At 37.7% G+C, this 16873-nt stretch overlaps 1 protein-coding gene and 1 pseudogene across 1 annotated transcript; both read right to left on the bottom strand.

Moving 5' to 3' along the window:
* Positions 1 to 7686: 7686 nt before the first annotated feature.
* LOC148573328 (uncharacterized) lies at positions 7687 to 8586 on the bottom strand (annotated as a pseudogene).
* A 49-nt stretch (positions 8587 to 8635) lies between these two features.
* On the bottom strand, positions 8636 to 11735 carry LOC107627031 (uncharacterized). Its single transcript, XM_088505735.1, has 6 exons — positions 11482 to 11735; positions 10862 to 11055; positions 10166 to 10746; positions 9602 to 10081; positions 8706 to 9357; positions 8636 to 8661 (listed from the first exon to the last, which is right to left on the bottom strand). The coding sequence occupies exons 1-6, from the start codon at positions 11733 to 11735 to the stop codon at positions 8636 to 8638; spliced, it is 2187 nt and encodes a 728-aa protein (XP_088361861.1).
* Between the last annotated feature and the right edge of the window lie 5138 nt (positions 11736 to 16873).

Genomic DNA, 16873 nt, shown 5'->3' with positions numbered 1-16873 from the left:
CCAACTCTTTCTTGCTTTTCATGCCACAAAGAGCTCTAAGTTGACCATCTGTTTCAAGCAACCCATATTCAAGTGGAATAAGAAAGCTAAGGGATATGAATTTTACCCACTTGAATGGTTTAAAGGATGATGGTAACTTGGGAAGAGAGACCTCCCCACACTTTGACAATGTGAAGTCTATTCCCTTGTGCTCTTCTTTGACTACCTCCACCTCTTGACAAGCATCTTCCATATCCACTTCTTGACAAGGTTCTTCACATTCAACCACTTTCTCACCAACCTCTTCTAGCTCTTCTCCATTCTTCATGTCACAACTTGGAGGTAATGTGGAACTTATCTCAACATCTACCTCAATTTTAATGGAGGAAGACTCCTCAAATACCAAAGGACCATGTGTTGGTGGGGAATCATCATCAAGAGGAAGATTTTTTGCTTGCTCACTTTCTTTCAATTCTTCATCATTCATCATATGCTTAGGAGGTTGCGCACCCTCCTTGACATTGCTTTCAAGCTCAATGGAAGAAGGCTCAATAGAATCTTTGAGGTGCTTTGTTAGTGAAGACAAGAACTCATCAATGATTGAGTCCAATTCTTGATCAACCTCTCCTAATTCTTTAACCATTCCTTCCAGCTCAATTGTCTCAACTTCCTCCCTTGGTTGCGATTCTTGCTTCAACTCCTCTTCTTCACCTTGAAGCTCCAAATTCACTCCATCACTATGCTACTTAGTTGATCCTCCACATTCATCAATGGGAGTACTTGGGATGCATAAGCTTAGGTGGGAGGCCATGTGGTTAATGGCTTCCGCCATGGTAGCAACCATGACTTCTAGCTTCTTTAACTCCTTTTGCTTCTCTTATTACCTTTGGATATAAGAGCTAATATTCCTTTGTTGTTCTAGCATGATGGCATGGATCGCTTCATCCATTGAAGGTGATGGTGGAAGAGAGGGTTCATTGTTTGGGTGAAAGGGTTCGTAATTGGAAGGTGGTTCATCTTGGTAAGGGTATGGAGGTGATGTATATGAATTGATGGTTCTTGAGATATTGATGTTGGAATGGTGGTAGCTTTAAGCATGGTTCATATGGTTGTTGGTATGGTAGATATGAGTTAGGATCATATGGGGTGAATGGTGGTATGGGGCTTGTGAGTGAGGTTGTTGAGGGCTATGCTGAGGGAAGGGGTCGTATGTATGTGGTGGTTGTGGTTGACAACCACAATGAGGGTCACCACATCCATTAGGTCGATATGCATTAGGAGTTGGATTGTATGCATAAGAAACCGGAGGAGGTTGTTGCCATGAAGGTTGTCTATATGCTTGAGGCTCCTCCCATCTTTGATTTCCAAATCCTTGATGCAAACCTCCATTGAAGTTTCCATTTCCATTTTCTACAACATAGTTTGAACCAAACTCATAGCCAAAGTGATGAGAATTCATAGTGAAAAGGAAAAACAAAAACAAAACTATTAAGAGATAAAGAAGCAAGAACCTAACTAGTGACTCAAACAAGCAAACAAACATAGAGCAAACCTATTCACACTATCAACATATATACAATAACCAATAACAAGCACACATTGCAATTCCTCGGCAACGGCGCCAAAAACTTGATGTGAGGATTATCGTCGATTAGGAATTTCACACAAATAATCTCGTTGATAGTATAGTTCCCAACCAACAAACAATCCTCCATCAAAGTTTAATTTTTGGTTGTCACAAGTCCAACCTAATAAAAGTAACCGAGAGTATTAGTCCTGGGTCGTTCTCCCTAGGAATCACAATCAAGTGCTCAATTATTGGTTATGAGTTTCAAGGGGTTGGGTTGATAAAACAAGAAATTAAATGACAAGAAAATAAATCAAACAAGTAAAGATAACAAATACTAAAAAGATACATTCATGGCAAGGATTGAGAATCAAGGCTTTCTATCCTAATCATTAATTATCATACAATAGTTAACAAGAGCTAATCCTATTTCGTCATCTCCCACATAGGAAGAAGGTATAATGTCATAATTTTCAACTTTACGCAGATCCCATTGTATTCCGGAAGCCCGAAGCATCGGTCTTGATAAACCCCAATTAATTACTTCCTTTCCACTAACAATGCCTATTCCCTCAACCCGTTCTAAAAAAATGGGATTTCGCATAATAAGTTTTTGATATTCAACAACCCCTGTTAAAAAATAATCGCAGAAATCCAAACATTTATCTATCCAACCATGAGGTAGATCGGCCGCGACTCCCCCGATATCATATTGAGAGAAAGTCAAATAGGACTAGTTAATCCCAATCCATAAGTGATGTTAATGGATACAAGACTAACTAATCACTCTAAATCACCAACATAAGTTGGGTATTAATGGCTCAAGATTGCCCAATTTCTCTTTCCAAGCCAAGAATGCTCAAAAACTACTCTAACATCCAACCAAGCATTTTATCAAATACTTAGAAGGCATAAAAGGAAAGCATCATAAAATTGCAAGAATAATAAAATCTACTACTATCCAATGTGTAGTGACCCTCAATTTTAAAAAAATATAAATATAAATAAGTTATAATTTATTTTATAAAATTAGAGTTCCTTATTTTTAGAAAATTATTTTACTATCAGTAATTGAACTAATTTTATAACAATTTAAATTCAATCAAATTCATATTCTTATATATATATATATATATATATGAAATACTAATTCTAGTAATTTATAAGTAATGAAACTTATATGTATATCTTAATTTGAGTAATTGATATTTTAATTTAAAAGGCGGCAACCATTTACTTAACGGAAAGTCGTTGTATATATATATATATATATATATATATATGTAATATATAGTTATGAGTATCATTAGCCTTATTATATCATTAGCTTTATATATAATAGTATCATCCGAAGGAATAAGTAACATTTACTTTATTATCATTATTATACTTACGCCGCCATATATATATAGTATACGAAGGAATGAGTAGTGAGAGAAAAGAGTGATAGAGAGAGAGAAGCGTGAGAACGTAAACCTCTTCTAACCTTTCAGCTTCGATTTCTTGCAATCTGTAACCCCAATAAAAAATCTAATCCGGTAAAAGTATTCGTATCCTCCTCCTCTACACGTTGGCACCACTTTTGGTCGGTGGAAGTTGACGGTGACGTAGCTCCTCTACCCCCTGAGTTCGGCCAACGGGAGTTCTAGGAGACACAGACGATTCTGGACGTTTTCTTATTCGATAGCTCGGTCAGAAAGTTTCACCTGAGCTTCGAATATTTTGATTCCATACGAAGGTATATTTTGGTTTCTCGTAGTTAATGTTTAATGTCACGTGAAAACTTAGGCTAGAAGACCTTAAGATAGGAATGAACTGAATGTATAATTGATGGTTTGTGTATATGGTATAAAATATGTGGTTTAGCTGTTGTTAATAATTTGTTGTTGAAGTTGGTTGGTTTTGGGAAAAGATTTAATATTGGTATTTGTTTGATTTTGAAATAATTTGTTACTGGAAATGATTTGAATGACTGAGGGGTGTTTGGTTTGGTAGTTGGGACCTTTGAAGGGTGGCAGAAATTCAAGTTTTAGAGGAGATACTGCCAAAATTTCTATAAGAATTGGAGTTTTGATTTGAAGTGTTATTTTAAAAAGGAAAGAGATTATTATGTGGCTTGTGTATTTGAGACTATTTGTTGACCCTCTGTCGCAAGATATGATCAGGCACTTTAACTGCCCAGATTTCCCCATGGGCATGCATATATATATAAATATTGAATATTATATTTGAGCTTGGAGTTTGACTCCATGAAATAATATGTTATTGACCTTGGAGTTTGACTCCATGGAATACTATATTATTGAGCTTAGGGATGTGCACACAGAGGAACTGTCCAATGGTTAACTACCAGGACATGTCGGGTTGGCTGTATAACTGACAGATGAGACTCGTCAGCCATAGGACAAGTATACATCATATGCATTTTTTGCTTTGTTTGAGTGTGCATTGTTTTAGTTTGCTTAACTGCTTAATTCTGCTTATCTGCTACTTGTTCTACTTGCTGTAAATGCTTCTCTATCTGTGTTTTTCTTGCTTGAATTGTATGTGTATGTTTTCTGAGAAATCCCTCTTGACGGAGGTGTGGGGGGGGGGGGTTGTTCCACCAGTGTCTCGGAGGATTGGAGGAGTCAGAAAGTGAAGTGTTAAGTTAAAGTTAGATTTAGAACTTTAATACCTTAGATAACTTACCTAATTTCTAGTTTAGTTGAACCCTTAAGCTGAAATCTGAGTGTCGAAGTTCTAGGAATGCCTCTGGCTCTCTAGACGCTCAACGAGGTGCCTTTCGACCTGCATCTGAAAAACAACAAAATATATATGGAATGAGAACCGGAGGTTCTCAACATGGTAAAGGTGCCCACATAGTTAATATAAAAGGTCCCGGGAGAGTCAGAGGCATTCCTAGAACTTCGACACTCAGATTTCAGCTTAAGGGTTCAACTAAACCAGAAATTAGGTAAGTTATCTAAGGTGTTAAAGTTCTAAATCTAACTTTAACTTAACACTTCACTTTCTGACTCCTCCAATCCTCTGAGACACTGGTGGAACAACCCCCCTCACACCTCTGTCAAGAGGGATTTCTCAGAAAATATACACATACAATTCAAGCAAGGAAAACACAGATAGAGAAGCATTTACAGCAAGTAGAAGAAGTAGCAGATAAGCAGAATTAAGCAGTTAAGCAAACTAAAACAATGCACACTCAAACAAATCAAACAAATGCATATGATATATGCCTGTCCTATGGCTGATGAGTCTCATTTGTCGGTTATACAGCCAACCCGACATGTCCTGGTAGTTAACCATTGGACAGTCCCTCTGTGCGTGCATCCCCAAGCTCAATAATATAGTATTCCATGGAGTCAAACTCCAAGCTCAATAACATAGTATTCCATGGAGTCAAACTCCAAGCTCAAATATAATATTCAATATTCATATATGCAAGCCCATCTGGGAATCAGGGGAGTTAAAGTGCCCGGTCACATCTTGCGACAGAGGGCAACAAATAGTCTCAAAAGCACAAGCCACATAATAATCTCTTTCCTTTTTAAAATAACACTTCAAATCAAAACTCCAATTCTTATAGAAATTTTGGCAGTATCTCCTCTAAAACTCGAATTTCTGCCACCCTTCAAGGGTCCCAACTACCAAACCAAACACCTTTCAGTCATTCAAATCATTTCCAGTAACAAATTATTTCAAAGTCAAACAAATACCAATATTAAATCTTTTCCCAAAATCAACCAACTTCAACAACAAATTATTAACAACAGCTAAATGATAAACCACTATTTTATAGTTTATCTTGTGTTCAATTGAGTGGTTTCATCAAGTCTTTGCCCACTTATTCATATGATTTGCATGATTTTACAATTCCTTCCTAGTTTTGTTCTATGGTTGAAAACTTGCTTCCTATAAATCTTTAATCTGTGTATTTTAATTCTCCTTTATACCATTTGATGCCGTGATCCGTGTGTTAAGTGTTTCAGGGCAGGATTGGCTTAGAGAATGGAGAGGAAGCTTGAAAAAATGGAAGGAACACAAGAAACTAAGGAGATAACCAGCGAGTATCGACGCGCACGCATGGCTCATGCGAGCGCGCGATATGGAGAAATTTGCAGCGACGCGTGCACGTGCCTGATGCGTACGCGTGGATTGGAGTTTGCATTGAGATGCGTACACGTAGATGACGCGTACGCGTGACACACCAAAACGACCAGCGACGCGTACGCGTGACTGACGCGTACGCATGACATGCGCGATCTGCAGAAATAACAGAAAATGTTGGGGGCGATTTCGGACCGAGTTTTGACCCAATTTTCGGCCCAGAAACACAGACTAGAGCCAGGGAACGTGCAGAGACTCAACACGCATTCTGATTAGCATAGTTTTTAGGTTTTTAGATCTGAATCTAGAGAGAAATTACTCTTCCTCTAGGTTTTCTTTACATTCATAGTTTATTAGTTTTATGCTTTTGCTTTTGGATATTGAAGAGTCATCACCTCCGTTGAAGATACTATTCTAGTTTGTTTTCTTATTCCCTTTTTATTCCATATTCTTAATTCTTGTTTAGAGTTACAATTGGATTGTTTTTAGAATTTATTAATGCAAAGGATTACTTTTATTTTTAATTAATTTGTAGTTATTGTCTATCATGTCTCTTTTATATTCCCTACTCCCAACAACGAAGATGGTATTCATGTTGAGGGAGTAGACTCACAACTTGACATGGGGGTTGATTAAGAGGAGACACTTGAGTTGAAATGCTCAAGTGATTAGTTAAATTAGAAGTTGTTGGCTAATTCTCTATTTACTAACGCTAGACCTTCCCAAGGGAGAGGACTAGGATTTGTGAATAAGAGTTAGCTCAATCACTTGACTTTCCTTTATTTAGTAAGGGTTAACTAAGTGAAAATAACAACCTCTTTACACTAAACTTGAGAAAATTCCAACAAGGATAGAACTTCCAATTAATCATTCCCCCAGTCAAGGCCTTTTATTTTGAATATTATAAATCTCCTTTAATTTTCATTGCTTTAATTTACAATCATATGCTTGTGCCCATTGCCCAAACTCAAAATTTTCCAGAAAACTCCTGATTAATAAATTAGTACCCTTTTGTCAACTCGTTGGGAGATGACTTGGGACTCATACTCCCAGTATTTTTATTCTAAATTTTTGTGACAACCTTTCTAAATTGAAGAGGCGGATTTTTGCTTGTTAAGAGCTATACTCACAACGTGTTTCCTAAATTGATTTCTTAATCGGCCAACTTTCGCCACCCATCACTAAACCACACATTTTATACCATATACACAATCCATCAATTATACAGTCAGTTCATTCCTATCTTAAGGTCTTCTAGCCTAAGTTTTCACATGACATTAAACATTAACTATGAGAAACCAAAACCATACCTTCGTACGGAATCAAAATATTCGAAGCTCCGGTGAAGCTTTCTGACTGAGCTATCGAAGAAGAAAACGTCCAGAATCGTCTGTGCCTTCTAGAACTCCCGTTGGCCGAACTCAAGGAGTATAGGAGCTACATCACCGTCAACTTCCACTGACCAAAAGTGGTGCCAACGTGTAGAGGAGGAGGATACGAATACTTTTACCGGATTAGATTTTTGATTGGGGTTACGAATTGCAAGAAATCGAAGCCAAAAGGTTAGTGGAGGTTTACGTTCTCACGCTTCTCTCTTGGTCACTCTTCTCTCTCGCCACTCATTCCTTTGTATGTGTGTGTGTGTATATATATATATATATATATATGGCGGTGCAAGTATAATAATGATAATAAAGTAAATGTTACTTATTCCTTCGAATGATACTATTATATATAAAGCTAATGATATAATAAGGCTAATGATACTCATAACTATATATTACATATATGTATACGTATACAACGGCTTTCCATTAGTTAAAGGGCTGCCGCCTTTTATATATATACTAGTTTTAAGAACCGTGCCAAGCACGGGGACATAAAAAAATGGCTACTGAGCATAAAGAACAATGTCCAGTTGTTGCAATATTCAACAATAGCATATTCGTAGGAATTAACATAAGTATTAAGGATACGGAATGCAAATAACATCTTGAGAAGATGACCAAAGAGCCACACAACAAACATACCATTCAAGGTAGAATGGAAGGTAGTAAGCCGGTAAAAACCTTTCTATAGACAATATTAATAGTATGATTTGAGACTGTGCCGTTAGAGCCAACAGATAATATCTTCAGTCCAGAATGCATGCTGACCCGAGAGAGTGCAACATAAAGCTGACCATGAGTGAAAACAGGTCTTGGAAGATACATGCCAACAGTTGACATTATTTGTCCTTGGGACTTGTTTATGGTCATCGCAAAGCAAAGCGCAACCGAAAATTGTCGTCGAGTAAATCTAATCGGTAATGTCTCATTATTAGGGGCCATGTTCATTCTGGGAATAAAGACAACCTCACAAGTATTACGACCTGCTAATATGACGCACTCAATGACATGGTCGCCGAGACGTCTAACTTGCATTCGTGTACCGTTGCATAGTCCATTGAATTGGCCAATATTGCGAAGAAGCATCACAGGAACACCAATTTTAAGAACTAACCTGTGTTGGGGAATTCCAGAATAATTCAACGCATTCAACGACTCTATGCTCATTGTATATAATTCAGATTCCAAGTGACCATCTTCATTAAGTAGTGTATCAGAGCTCAAGTAAACTCTCTCGTTGCCAGGGATCAAAGACATCACATGATTGTTAACTTCAGTAATAACATCAAGTGTTGGTGCTAATATATTCCTGCCCTTAAAATAATCCATGCTAGAAGAATGGAGTAAAATGTCAGGATAAACAAACAACACCAAATCATGCAGACGCAGAGACTCAATATCCAACAGCAAGTTGTTGGGTATTCTAATAACTGATTCGCCATCGGTACTGTCTCCGAGTAACCTGTCACCTATTTGAAGCAGCCAGTCAGCAAATTACTCTAACTGTACATTGTGGATATCTTGCGAACCACGACCTAGCCTCATGTTTTCAGTCAATTGCAACACTTGGAAACATTGCCACAGGTTCGAAGCTTTAATACACGAATGAACAATCTCCTCCTGGGAACCACGAGGAATCACAGGCAATATCTGACGGAAATCACCTCCTAGAACAACAGTTTTTCCACCGAATGGAGCATCAGGATTATATCCATGATCAAAACGAAGAACATCCTTAAGGTACTTGTCGAGCGCTTCAAAGCAAAATTTATTTAACATAGGTGTCTCATCCCATATAATTAATTTTGCAGATGAAATAAGACGCGCGAGGGGTGTGCCTTGCCTTATATTACAAATGGAGTCTTGGTTAACACTGAGTGGAACCTTAAAGCGTGAATGAGCAGTTTGCCCATTAGGCAACAACAGCGCTGCAATGCCACTGGATGCCACGTTGAAAATAATATGACCCTTCGACCTTATTGAAGCAGACAGTGCATTCCATAGAAAAGTCTTCCTAGTTCCACCATATCCACAAACAAAGAAAAAACCACTAGTGCCACGACTGAATGCATTGGCTATTGTGTCAAACGCAACACACTGGCCTCGATTCAAGTGGGAAACCAAATCAACAGAAATACTTGCCAACTCTGTCTTATCCAAATTGAGCTCATCAAAGAAGACTGTGTCGGGAGGTTCAGTCAAATCCACTGAATCAAGAAATGGCATGTCAGTAAATTCTTTTAGGGTCCTACAGTTCGACTGCAGAAGTTTTTCAATTTTGGCAAGCGTGGTGGACTTAATCTCATCGACGGAACGCTAGAAACCTAAAAACAAAATAGAAGAGAGTTACATCGCAAACAATTTTGCCATGGTAATAAAGGAAAAAGAATAAATGCATAACACATAGCAGGAGAATGAAAAAAGGGTAGTTTTTAAATTGCTTGGTATGATTTTGGCGAGATAGCAACATAATAGTAAAAAAAATGCAAAGTTTACCCAAGTTGTGACTTTCGTAAAGCATCGAGCTGTCCGCACAATGTTGCCAACATTGTTCCCACACCATGTCGGGATGGACCATGTTATTTGACATCAAATGCATTGCAAACAACTTCCTGATATAATTCGGTGAAGCCCACGCACTGGCTTCATTAATTGCATCAATAAATTCTCTATTGTCTTGTAACAACCCTAGAGCATAATAGGCTTCTTTGAATGTATTGTACACAATGCCACCAACAGAACGGACATCAGCAAATGTCTGGCACCCTTTTTGATAGTTTAATAATAAATGAAGGTAGTACTCCTCTCCATGTGAGTGAGGAATATGTGTGAGATGACCAATCATATGCCCTTGCTTTCGCGGCTTCCATATATGCCCCTGCTTATCCCAAACAAAAAACGATGGAATCTTCGCATAGGTAAGTGTACGGGCCACATCAAAATCCTTGTTAGCCTTAAACCAGCCGATAAACATACTATCCTTTGAGACTGCAATCTCGATTACATTCTCAATAAGCTGATGATCTTTGTACAAAACATTCTGTTCATTCGGCAAGTGGAATGGAAGGCGAATGATGTTAGGCTCTTTGAACTGAATCTCAAACCCGAATAGCCGTCAGGATGCCTCACAAGCAGATATATATCGACAATCATAGTAGTTTTGGATTTCATCCACAGTGACAACGGAATCAGCTGAATCATGTGATCGGAAAAACGAAGTTGAGACACGGTCATTACCTTTGTGGACGTACTTAAACAAATACTTAATAGCAGACGTTTGGCAAGTGTACTCGACATTTATGTGACATCCATACTTAAGAAGCAACGTTGCATTGTACGAGACAATAAACCGATTGTCGACGTCAACATTTCTCTTTCTTGTTGAACGGCCATTATCTGACCGTTTATACTTGGGAAAACCTGCACTGTCTATGGCTGTTTTCTGACGGAATACCATTGGATAGAACTTGGAACACTTCCCATTAACCATACACGGGCTGCTCGTGTTTAAAACCCCACAGGGTCCATGAACCATGAACTTCTGGACTAACCTGTGTAGCTTAGGTTGCGTGTGTTCGTCGGGTATCTCAGCTGAGATATGATGGTCAATATCATCGGATGATCTAGGCTTCTCGTCTGGCTGAATAAACAATAAAATGTGACAGTGGGAAAGGCCACGCTTCTGGAATTCAACTGTGTAAACAACTAAGACAAAGAAAATGGAAAAAAGAATAGAATATGTTAGGAGACAAATAACAACTGACAGAAAAAGGACTAATCTGTGAGGGTGAACTTGAAGACAGTGAATGAAAAACCTTACTTCCTTTAGGCTTTCCAAATATAGACCCATCCTTTAAGTCTTTTAGTAAGGCGTCTAACTTGATCTTGAAAAACCTAGATATGATATCCGGCATGTCACTTGGCTTTAATGAATAGTTGGCAATGCAATCTTTAATCTCGTTCCAGTCTAGGTTACATGTGATAGTAATAAAATAGCTAGGATAACTGGCAAACCTGCAAATAGCAAATGCATCTTTGCAATTTTTGTACATGTACCGGGGACCACCGACAAAGGACGACGGCAGGATAACTCGTTTGCCAGTTCTGGCAGCTTGTGTCTCACCATGAATCAGGCACTCATGAAGCCCCTACAGTTGATGGGAGCGAAACTTGTTCTGGTGGAACCTGTGATATTGTAGTCTATCAACTTCTACCATAGTGTAACTATCAACCAAAAATTGTTGGAACAAACGTCTTGACTTGAGAAGAACTTACGACTCCTATTCCCTCATTTGGATTCGAAAAGATAGAAACTCCCTCATGCTAATCGTTTCGCGCTTATGTAAATGTTGCTTAGATCTTTCTTCAGATATTAAGATGACACTCCAAAAACCATCTTCTCCGTATGGAAATAACAAGGGGTATTGTAGGGCAAGGTACTTGGGATGATTAACGTCAATGCGTTTTAACTGATTTGAACGCGTCTGAATAATAGCGTCCCTCGCAAGGTTTTCTGTATCAAAATCACCTACAATAAGAGCTGCAACTTCAGACGCTGATGGTAGATTATATCTCCTACCATCCGTATTCCTCTTTTTAATAAGACGAAGCTTTAGCGGAGTGGTTGAATCTTCAGCGAACCTTTGCCTAGCATATCGGAAAGACTTAGCAAGAGAATTGTGGGAATCAAGCATGTTGCTAAGGTCGGCCACAATTGTCTGATCAATAAAATTGTGTTGATAAGACTAGCTACAGTAAACAAAAAATGAAAGACATAATGATAAATCAAGGTCACACCCGAATAAATAATATGATACACATATTAAAATATCAATGGTTGAGCAATTCGCAATAATGGTCAATGAAACCTACTCACCCAATTGCGTCAATCCTGTTCTGGACTTTATTTTTTGTATAGAGCTGTGCAAACTTGGGCTTGCTAGACTGTTGTGGCATCAAACTTCCAATAGAATGGTAATTTTGGTCACTAATTACAAACATCGGGGGAGCGGATCCCTTGTTAAGTGTGTACTGAATCTTCCAAGCCATAGATGTGAAGGAAAACATACCATTGAAAGCCCTGATATGTTTTTGATAATGCATAACTCGTTCATTATCACCATCCAACAACACCCTCAACAATGGAGGCGGAACCGGAAACAAAGGGAGGGTGACTGACGATCGGATTCCTGTCAGTAAAGAATTTTTATAAAAACAATCACATTGTAAGTATAGCTTCTAAACCAACAGAGAATCCTTTTGTACAAAAACTTAGTTGTCACTAAAGCAAACCCAATAAAATTTATAACTGAAGTATTGAAACCTCGGGTCGTCTCTCAAGGAATTGCAGGGTAGTATGATTTATTATTGGTTATAGAAAATTGTATATTTTTGGGTTTTTGAAATAGGGAACAAGTAATTTAAATAGCAAGAAGAATAAATTAATAATTATAAAGTAAACTCTTGGCAAGGTATAAGAACTGAAAATCCTATCCTAGTTATCCTTATCAGGTATGATGGGAATTGGATTTTTGCTCCCACTTAGTTAACCCTTACTAAATAAAGGAAAGTCAAGTGGACTGATCAATTTGATTCCTCAAGTTCTAGTCAACTCCTAAGGAAAGACTAGCTTTAGAGAGATGCAAATCAATCCGCAATCCTAATTTCCAATCAACGGCTGAGTTTGATAACTCAAGCATTACTAATTACTTAACCAAAGCTAAAAGGAAAAATAAATCTAAATTAAATTGAAAGCATCATGAATATAATAGAACAATCGTTAATCTGAAATACCTCAAATAATATTAAATAGAATATTCAAATCTTGACATGAAAAGGTTCATAAGCTAAATTGGAACATTAACAAGTAAAAGCATTGGAATAAATAAAAATAGAAGAGAAACATTAATTAAAGGAACATTGAACCTGGCATTGAGGTAGTAATCATAAAATAAAATAAAAGGAATCCTAATCCTAAAACTTGAGAGAGAGGAGAGAGCCTCTCTCTCTCTAATAGCTACATCTAAAACCTAAAATTGTGTATGTTGAATGTTGTAAAAACATCTCCCTTCGATTCCTCCGTTCTCTGGCTTATATTCTGTGTTTCTGACTTGGATTTGGGCCGAAAAAGGGTCCAGAAATCGCTGGGGGTGTTTTCTGCAGATTCTTGTACGTGGCATCTGTCACGCGTTCGCGTGGGTCACGCGTACACGTCATTTGCGTTCTGCTCAAGGCACGCGTCCGCGTCAGTCACGCGTTTGCGTCGATGCCATTTCGCGCTAGGCACGCGTTCACGTCATCCATGCGTTCGCGTCACTGCCCTTTTCTTCAAAACTCCATTTTTTTGCTTTCCTTCCATTTTTGTATGTTTCCTTTCTGTCTTTTAAGCCATTCCTGCCCTATGAGACCTGAAAATACTTAACACACAAATCACGGCATCGAATGGTAATAAGGATAATTAAAATTAATACTTTTAAAGCATAGGAAACATGTTTTCACATATATCATAAAATAAGGAAGGGAAAGTAAAACCTTGCAATTCATATGAATAAGTGGGTGAAGAATTGATAAAAACACTCAAATTAAGCACAAGATGAATCATAAAATAGGGGTTTATCAACCTCCCCACACTTAAACAATAGCATGTCCTCATGCTAAATCCAAGAGAAAGAGTAAGGGTGGAATGGTGGAATCTTATGCAATGCAATCTATTCTAAATACAAACTACCTAAATGAATCATGCAATTCTAATTACTATCCACCTACATATATATAGAGCTTACATGTGGTTAACTTGATTCATATTTTCAAGGAATCATATAGCCAAGCCTATATCATGTTAAAGCACTTTCATAATTGAGTTGGGTTAAAATATTTCACAAGCTTGCAAGACAATTAAATAATTAAATATGGATATATGGAGATGAGGTATTGAACCCTCACTGGATTTTGTGTTTACTCTCTAGTCACTCAGTATTTGGGGTTAATCACTCTATTCTTTTCTATTCCTGCTTTCTAAAACTTTGTTCTTCATCTAACCAATCAACAAATATACAATGTATACATACAAACATCATGAGGTCTTTTTGAAGGTTGTAATGGGGCCAAGGTAAAGGTAAGGGTATATATATATAAGGCTAAGTGAGCTATAAGTTGAATCCTTAATTAGTCTAAGATCTCACCTAACATATACATACTCTATAAAAGTTTAAAATTATCCTGGTTTGCCCAATTTTTTCACTTTTGTGTTACATACTCATGTACCAAGTTTATTTTGTTTTTACCTCCATGTGCATTGATTCCTTTATTAAACTTATCATTGGAGCGAATCTGTCCCCTTATTTAATTACTTAAATAAATTTTTTTTTGAAACATAAACATAACATTTTCAATGCACATGGTATTTTCATTTATTTTGGTTTCATATGAGTATACTCCCAAAATCTTGATTATTTTATTACTTTAATTTTTTTCCTATCAACCCATGTTCCCATGTTTCCCCACACTTAGTGAATACACAATCTCTATCTTAAGCTAACCAAGGATTCAACTTGGGATTTTTAATTTGTTTTTCTGCTTAAAGCTAGTGATGTGGTTATAGAACAAAAGGGGATTAAAAGGTTTAAGGGGGTTAACAAGGGTGATGTAGGAGGTAGGCTTATTTGGGATAAGTGAGGGAAAATTCAAGTGATGGCCTCAATCATATGCGGGTATGTATCTACATTCTATATTGGACATATAGATTAAAACAAGGTAAATATTACAAGCATAGAAAAGAAGTGCGAAACACACAGGAATGAAATTTATGGTTGAATGTAATCATACAATTAAGCTCAAAAACTCACGGGTTGTGTGTTCTTTGGCTCAAAAATCATATATCAATTATGTATGTCATGCAAGTAGAAATCAAGAGTTCTCATTATTCTCAATGTGAATCTTAGGATGGCTCTTAAAAACTTAGTGTTCTTTCTTGAAAAAATGTTGTTAACTAACTCACATTTGTATATACCCTTCCTCCAAGACTTGAATCAGTAAGAGCGGATCTTGTAACTTCTGAATTGCACCTTTCCCAAATGTCTGCAAACTTCTCCTCAAATGGAGGTGTCGAGTAAGGCACTTCTCTCCTGTACTGAATGCTTCCTTATTCACTCTAATCCTATGCCTCCCCATTCCTTTATCAAATCACGTCAAAGCCCGGAGTGGATTCTTCTCCGCCGTATAGCTTCCGTCCTACAGCGGTCTTTTCCCTTTCATTTTCTCTTCCAGTTGGTTGTACCCTTTACACTCCCTTAAGAGTTACTGTCATCTGGATGAAGAGTAAGAGGTTTATGTACTACTAATCGGCTCCTTTCCTCTTTCCATCGACAGGTAGGGTTGCCCACGCTAACCCCTCTTGATCATTGTAGGCCTAAGACTTACCTCTACTGGTGCTTCAAAAGGTTCGATGTAATTGACCTAAGAAGCCCTTTGAACGCGCTCTAGTATATATATATATATATACAGTGTGTGGATTGTTGTGATTCTGTTATACTAAAGTCTATAGTTTACTCTTTTTATTTTCAATTAATCCAAGCTATCGTATGCTAAAAGGGTAAACTAAACTAATTAATCCATATATTCTATATCACAACTTAATAAGCTAAAAGTGCAACTAAACTAAATATCTAAGATATATATATAAACCAAAGTGCAAAATGCAGAAATAAAGTAAAAATACAGCAAAAGAAAAAATGTGCAAGTACTGGAAGATAAGTAAGATAGGACAAAATAAAAATAAAAATACAGAAAAATAAGCAAAATAGGATAAAAGAGAGTCTGAAAAGTGGTTCACCAAAATAAAGTTCGCCAGAGATGGTGACCTCCCCACACTTAAATAATAGCATCGTCCTCGATGCTCACTCAAGTTGGGTGTGAAGAAGTGTCATCTCCGGAAGGATGTGCAGTAGGTGTCTCTGTGGTGGTCTAAGGATCTGTAATTTGTATGAGTGTCGGAGGGTTTGCTTGCTGAAGTGGAGGCTCTGCCTGTAGAGGGATCTCGGGATCAGCCGGCTGTATTTGACGGGGCTCCTCATGGTGTGGCGCAGCCTTCTCAGGTCTTGCCTGCTCAGCCTCTGCATGTGCCTCCTCCTCATGATCGTCCGCCTCCTCCTCAGATGGCTCCGAAGGGGTGTCAGGCTCGGAGGGGATGTCGCTGCCGGATCGGATCATCAACTTTAAGTACTCATAGCATCGCTTGTTGCGACGCTCCATACGATCCAATCGTGCGAAGAGTCGGTGCACGAGGTGATAAATTGGCTCTGACGTAGGTGGAGGTGCTATAGTGGCGGCTGAGGCAGTGATGATAGGATTTTCTGTCGGTAAAGAAATTCACAAATATATGATCGCGTTGTAAGTATAGCTTCTAAACCAACAGAAAATCCTTTCGTACAAACGTTTGGTTGTCACAAGTAACAAACCCAATAAAATTTATAAACCGAAGTATTCAAACCTCGGGTTGTCTTCTCAAGGAATTGCAGGGAAGTATGATTTATTATTGGTTATGGAAAATAGTATTTTTGGGTTTTGAAAAGGTTTGAACAAGAGAAATAAATTGCAGGAATTAGTAAATCAATAACTAAGAAAACTCTTGGCAAGGTATGAAAATTTGGAAGTCCTATCCTAGTTATCTTTATCGATGGTGATGAGAATTGAGTTTTAATCCCACTTAGTTAACCTCTAACTATGAAGGTAAGTCAAGTAGATAAATCAATTTAACACCTAAAGTCCTAGTCAACTCCTAAAGAAAGACTAGAGTTATAGGAATTTAAATCAATCAGCAAAGATAACAATTATC

The sequence above is a fragment of the Arachis ipaensis genome, chromosome B2 (assembly GCF_059453495.1).
Source record: "Arachis ipaensis isolate K30076 ecotype BB chromosome B2, ASM5945349v1, whole genome shotgun sequence".
In the NCBI taxonomy this organism is placed as follows: Eukaryota; Viridiplantae; Streptophyta; class Magnoliopsida; order Fabales; family Fabaceae; genus Arachis; species Arachis ipaensis.
This window is presented reverse-complemented; position numbering and strand designations above follow the sequence as displayed.

Excerpts from the sequence above, each read along its gene's own strand:
- LOC107627031 (XM_088505735.1), bottom strand. The coding sequence starts at position 11,735 with ATGCTTGATTCCCACAATTCTCTTGCTAAGTCTTTCCGATATGCTAGG. Across the intron at positions 9,358-9,601 it reads ACATGGTCCATCCCGACATG|CGTTCCGTCGATGAGATTAA; the intron begins GTGTGGGAACAA and ends TTAGGTTTCTAG. Across the intron at positions 8,662-8,705 it reads AAAAACTGTTGTTCTAGGAG|GAGGAGATTGTTCATTCGTG; the intron begins GTGATTTCCGTC and ends CGTGGTTCCCAG.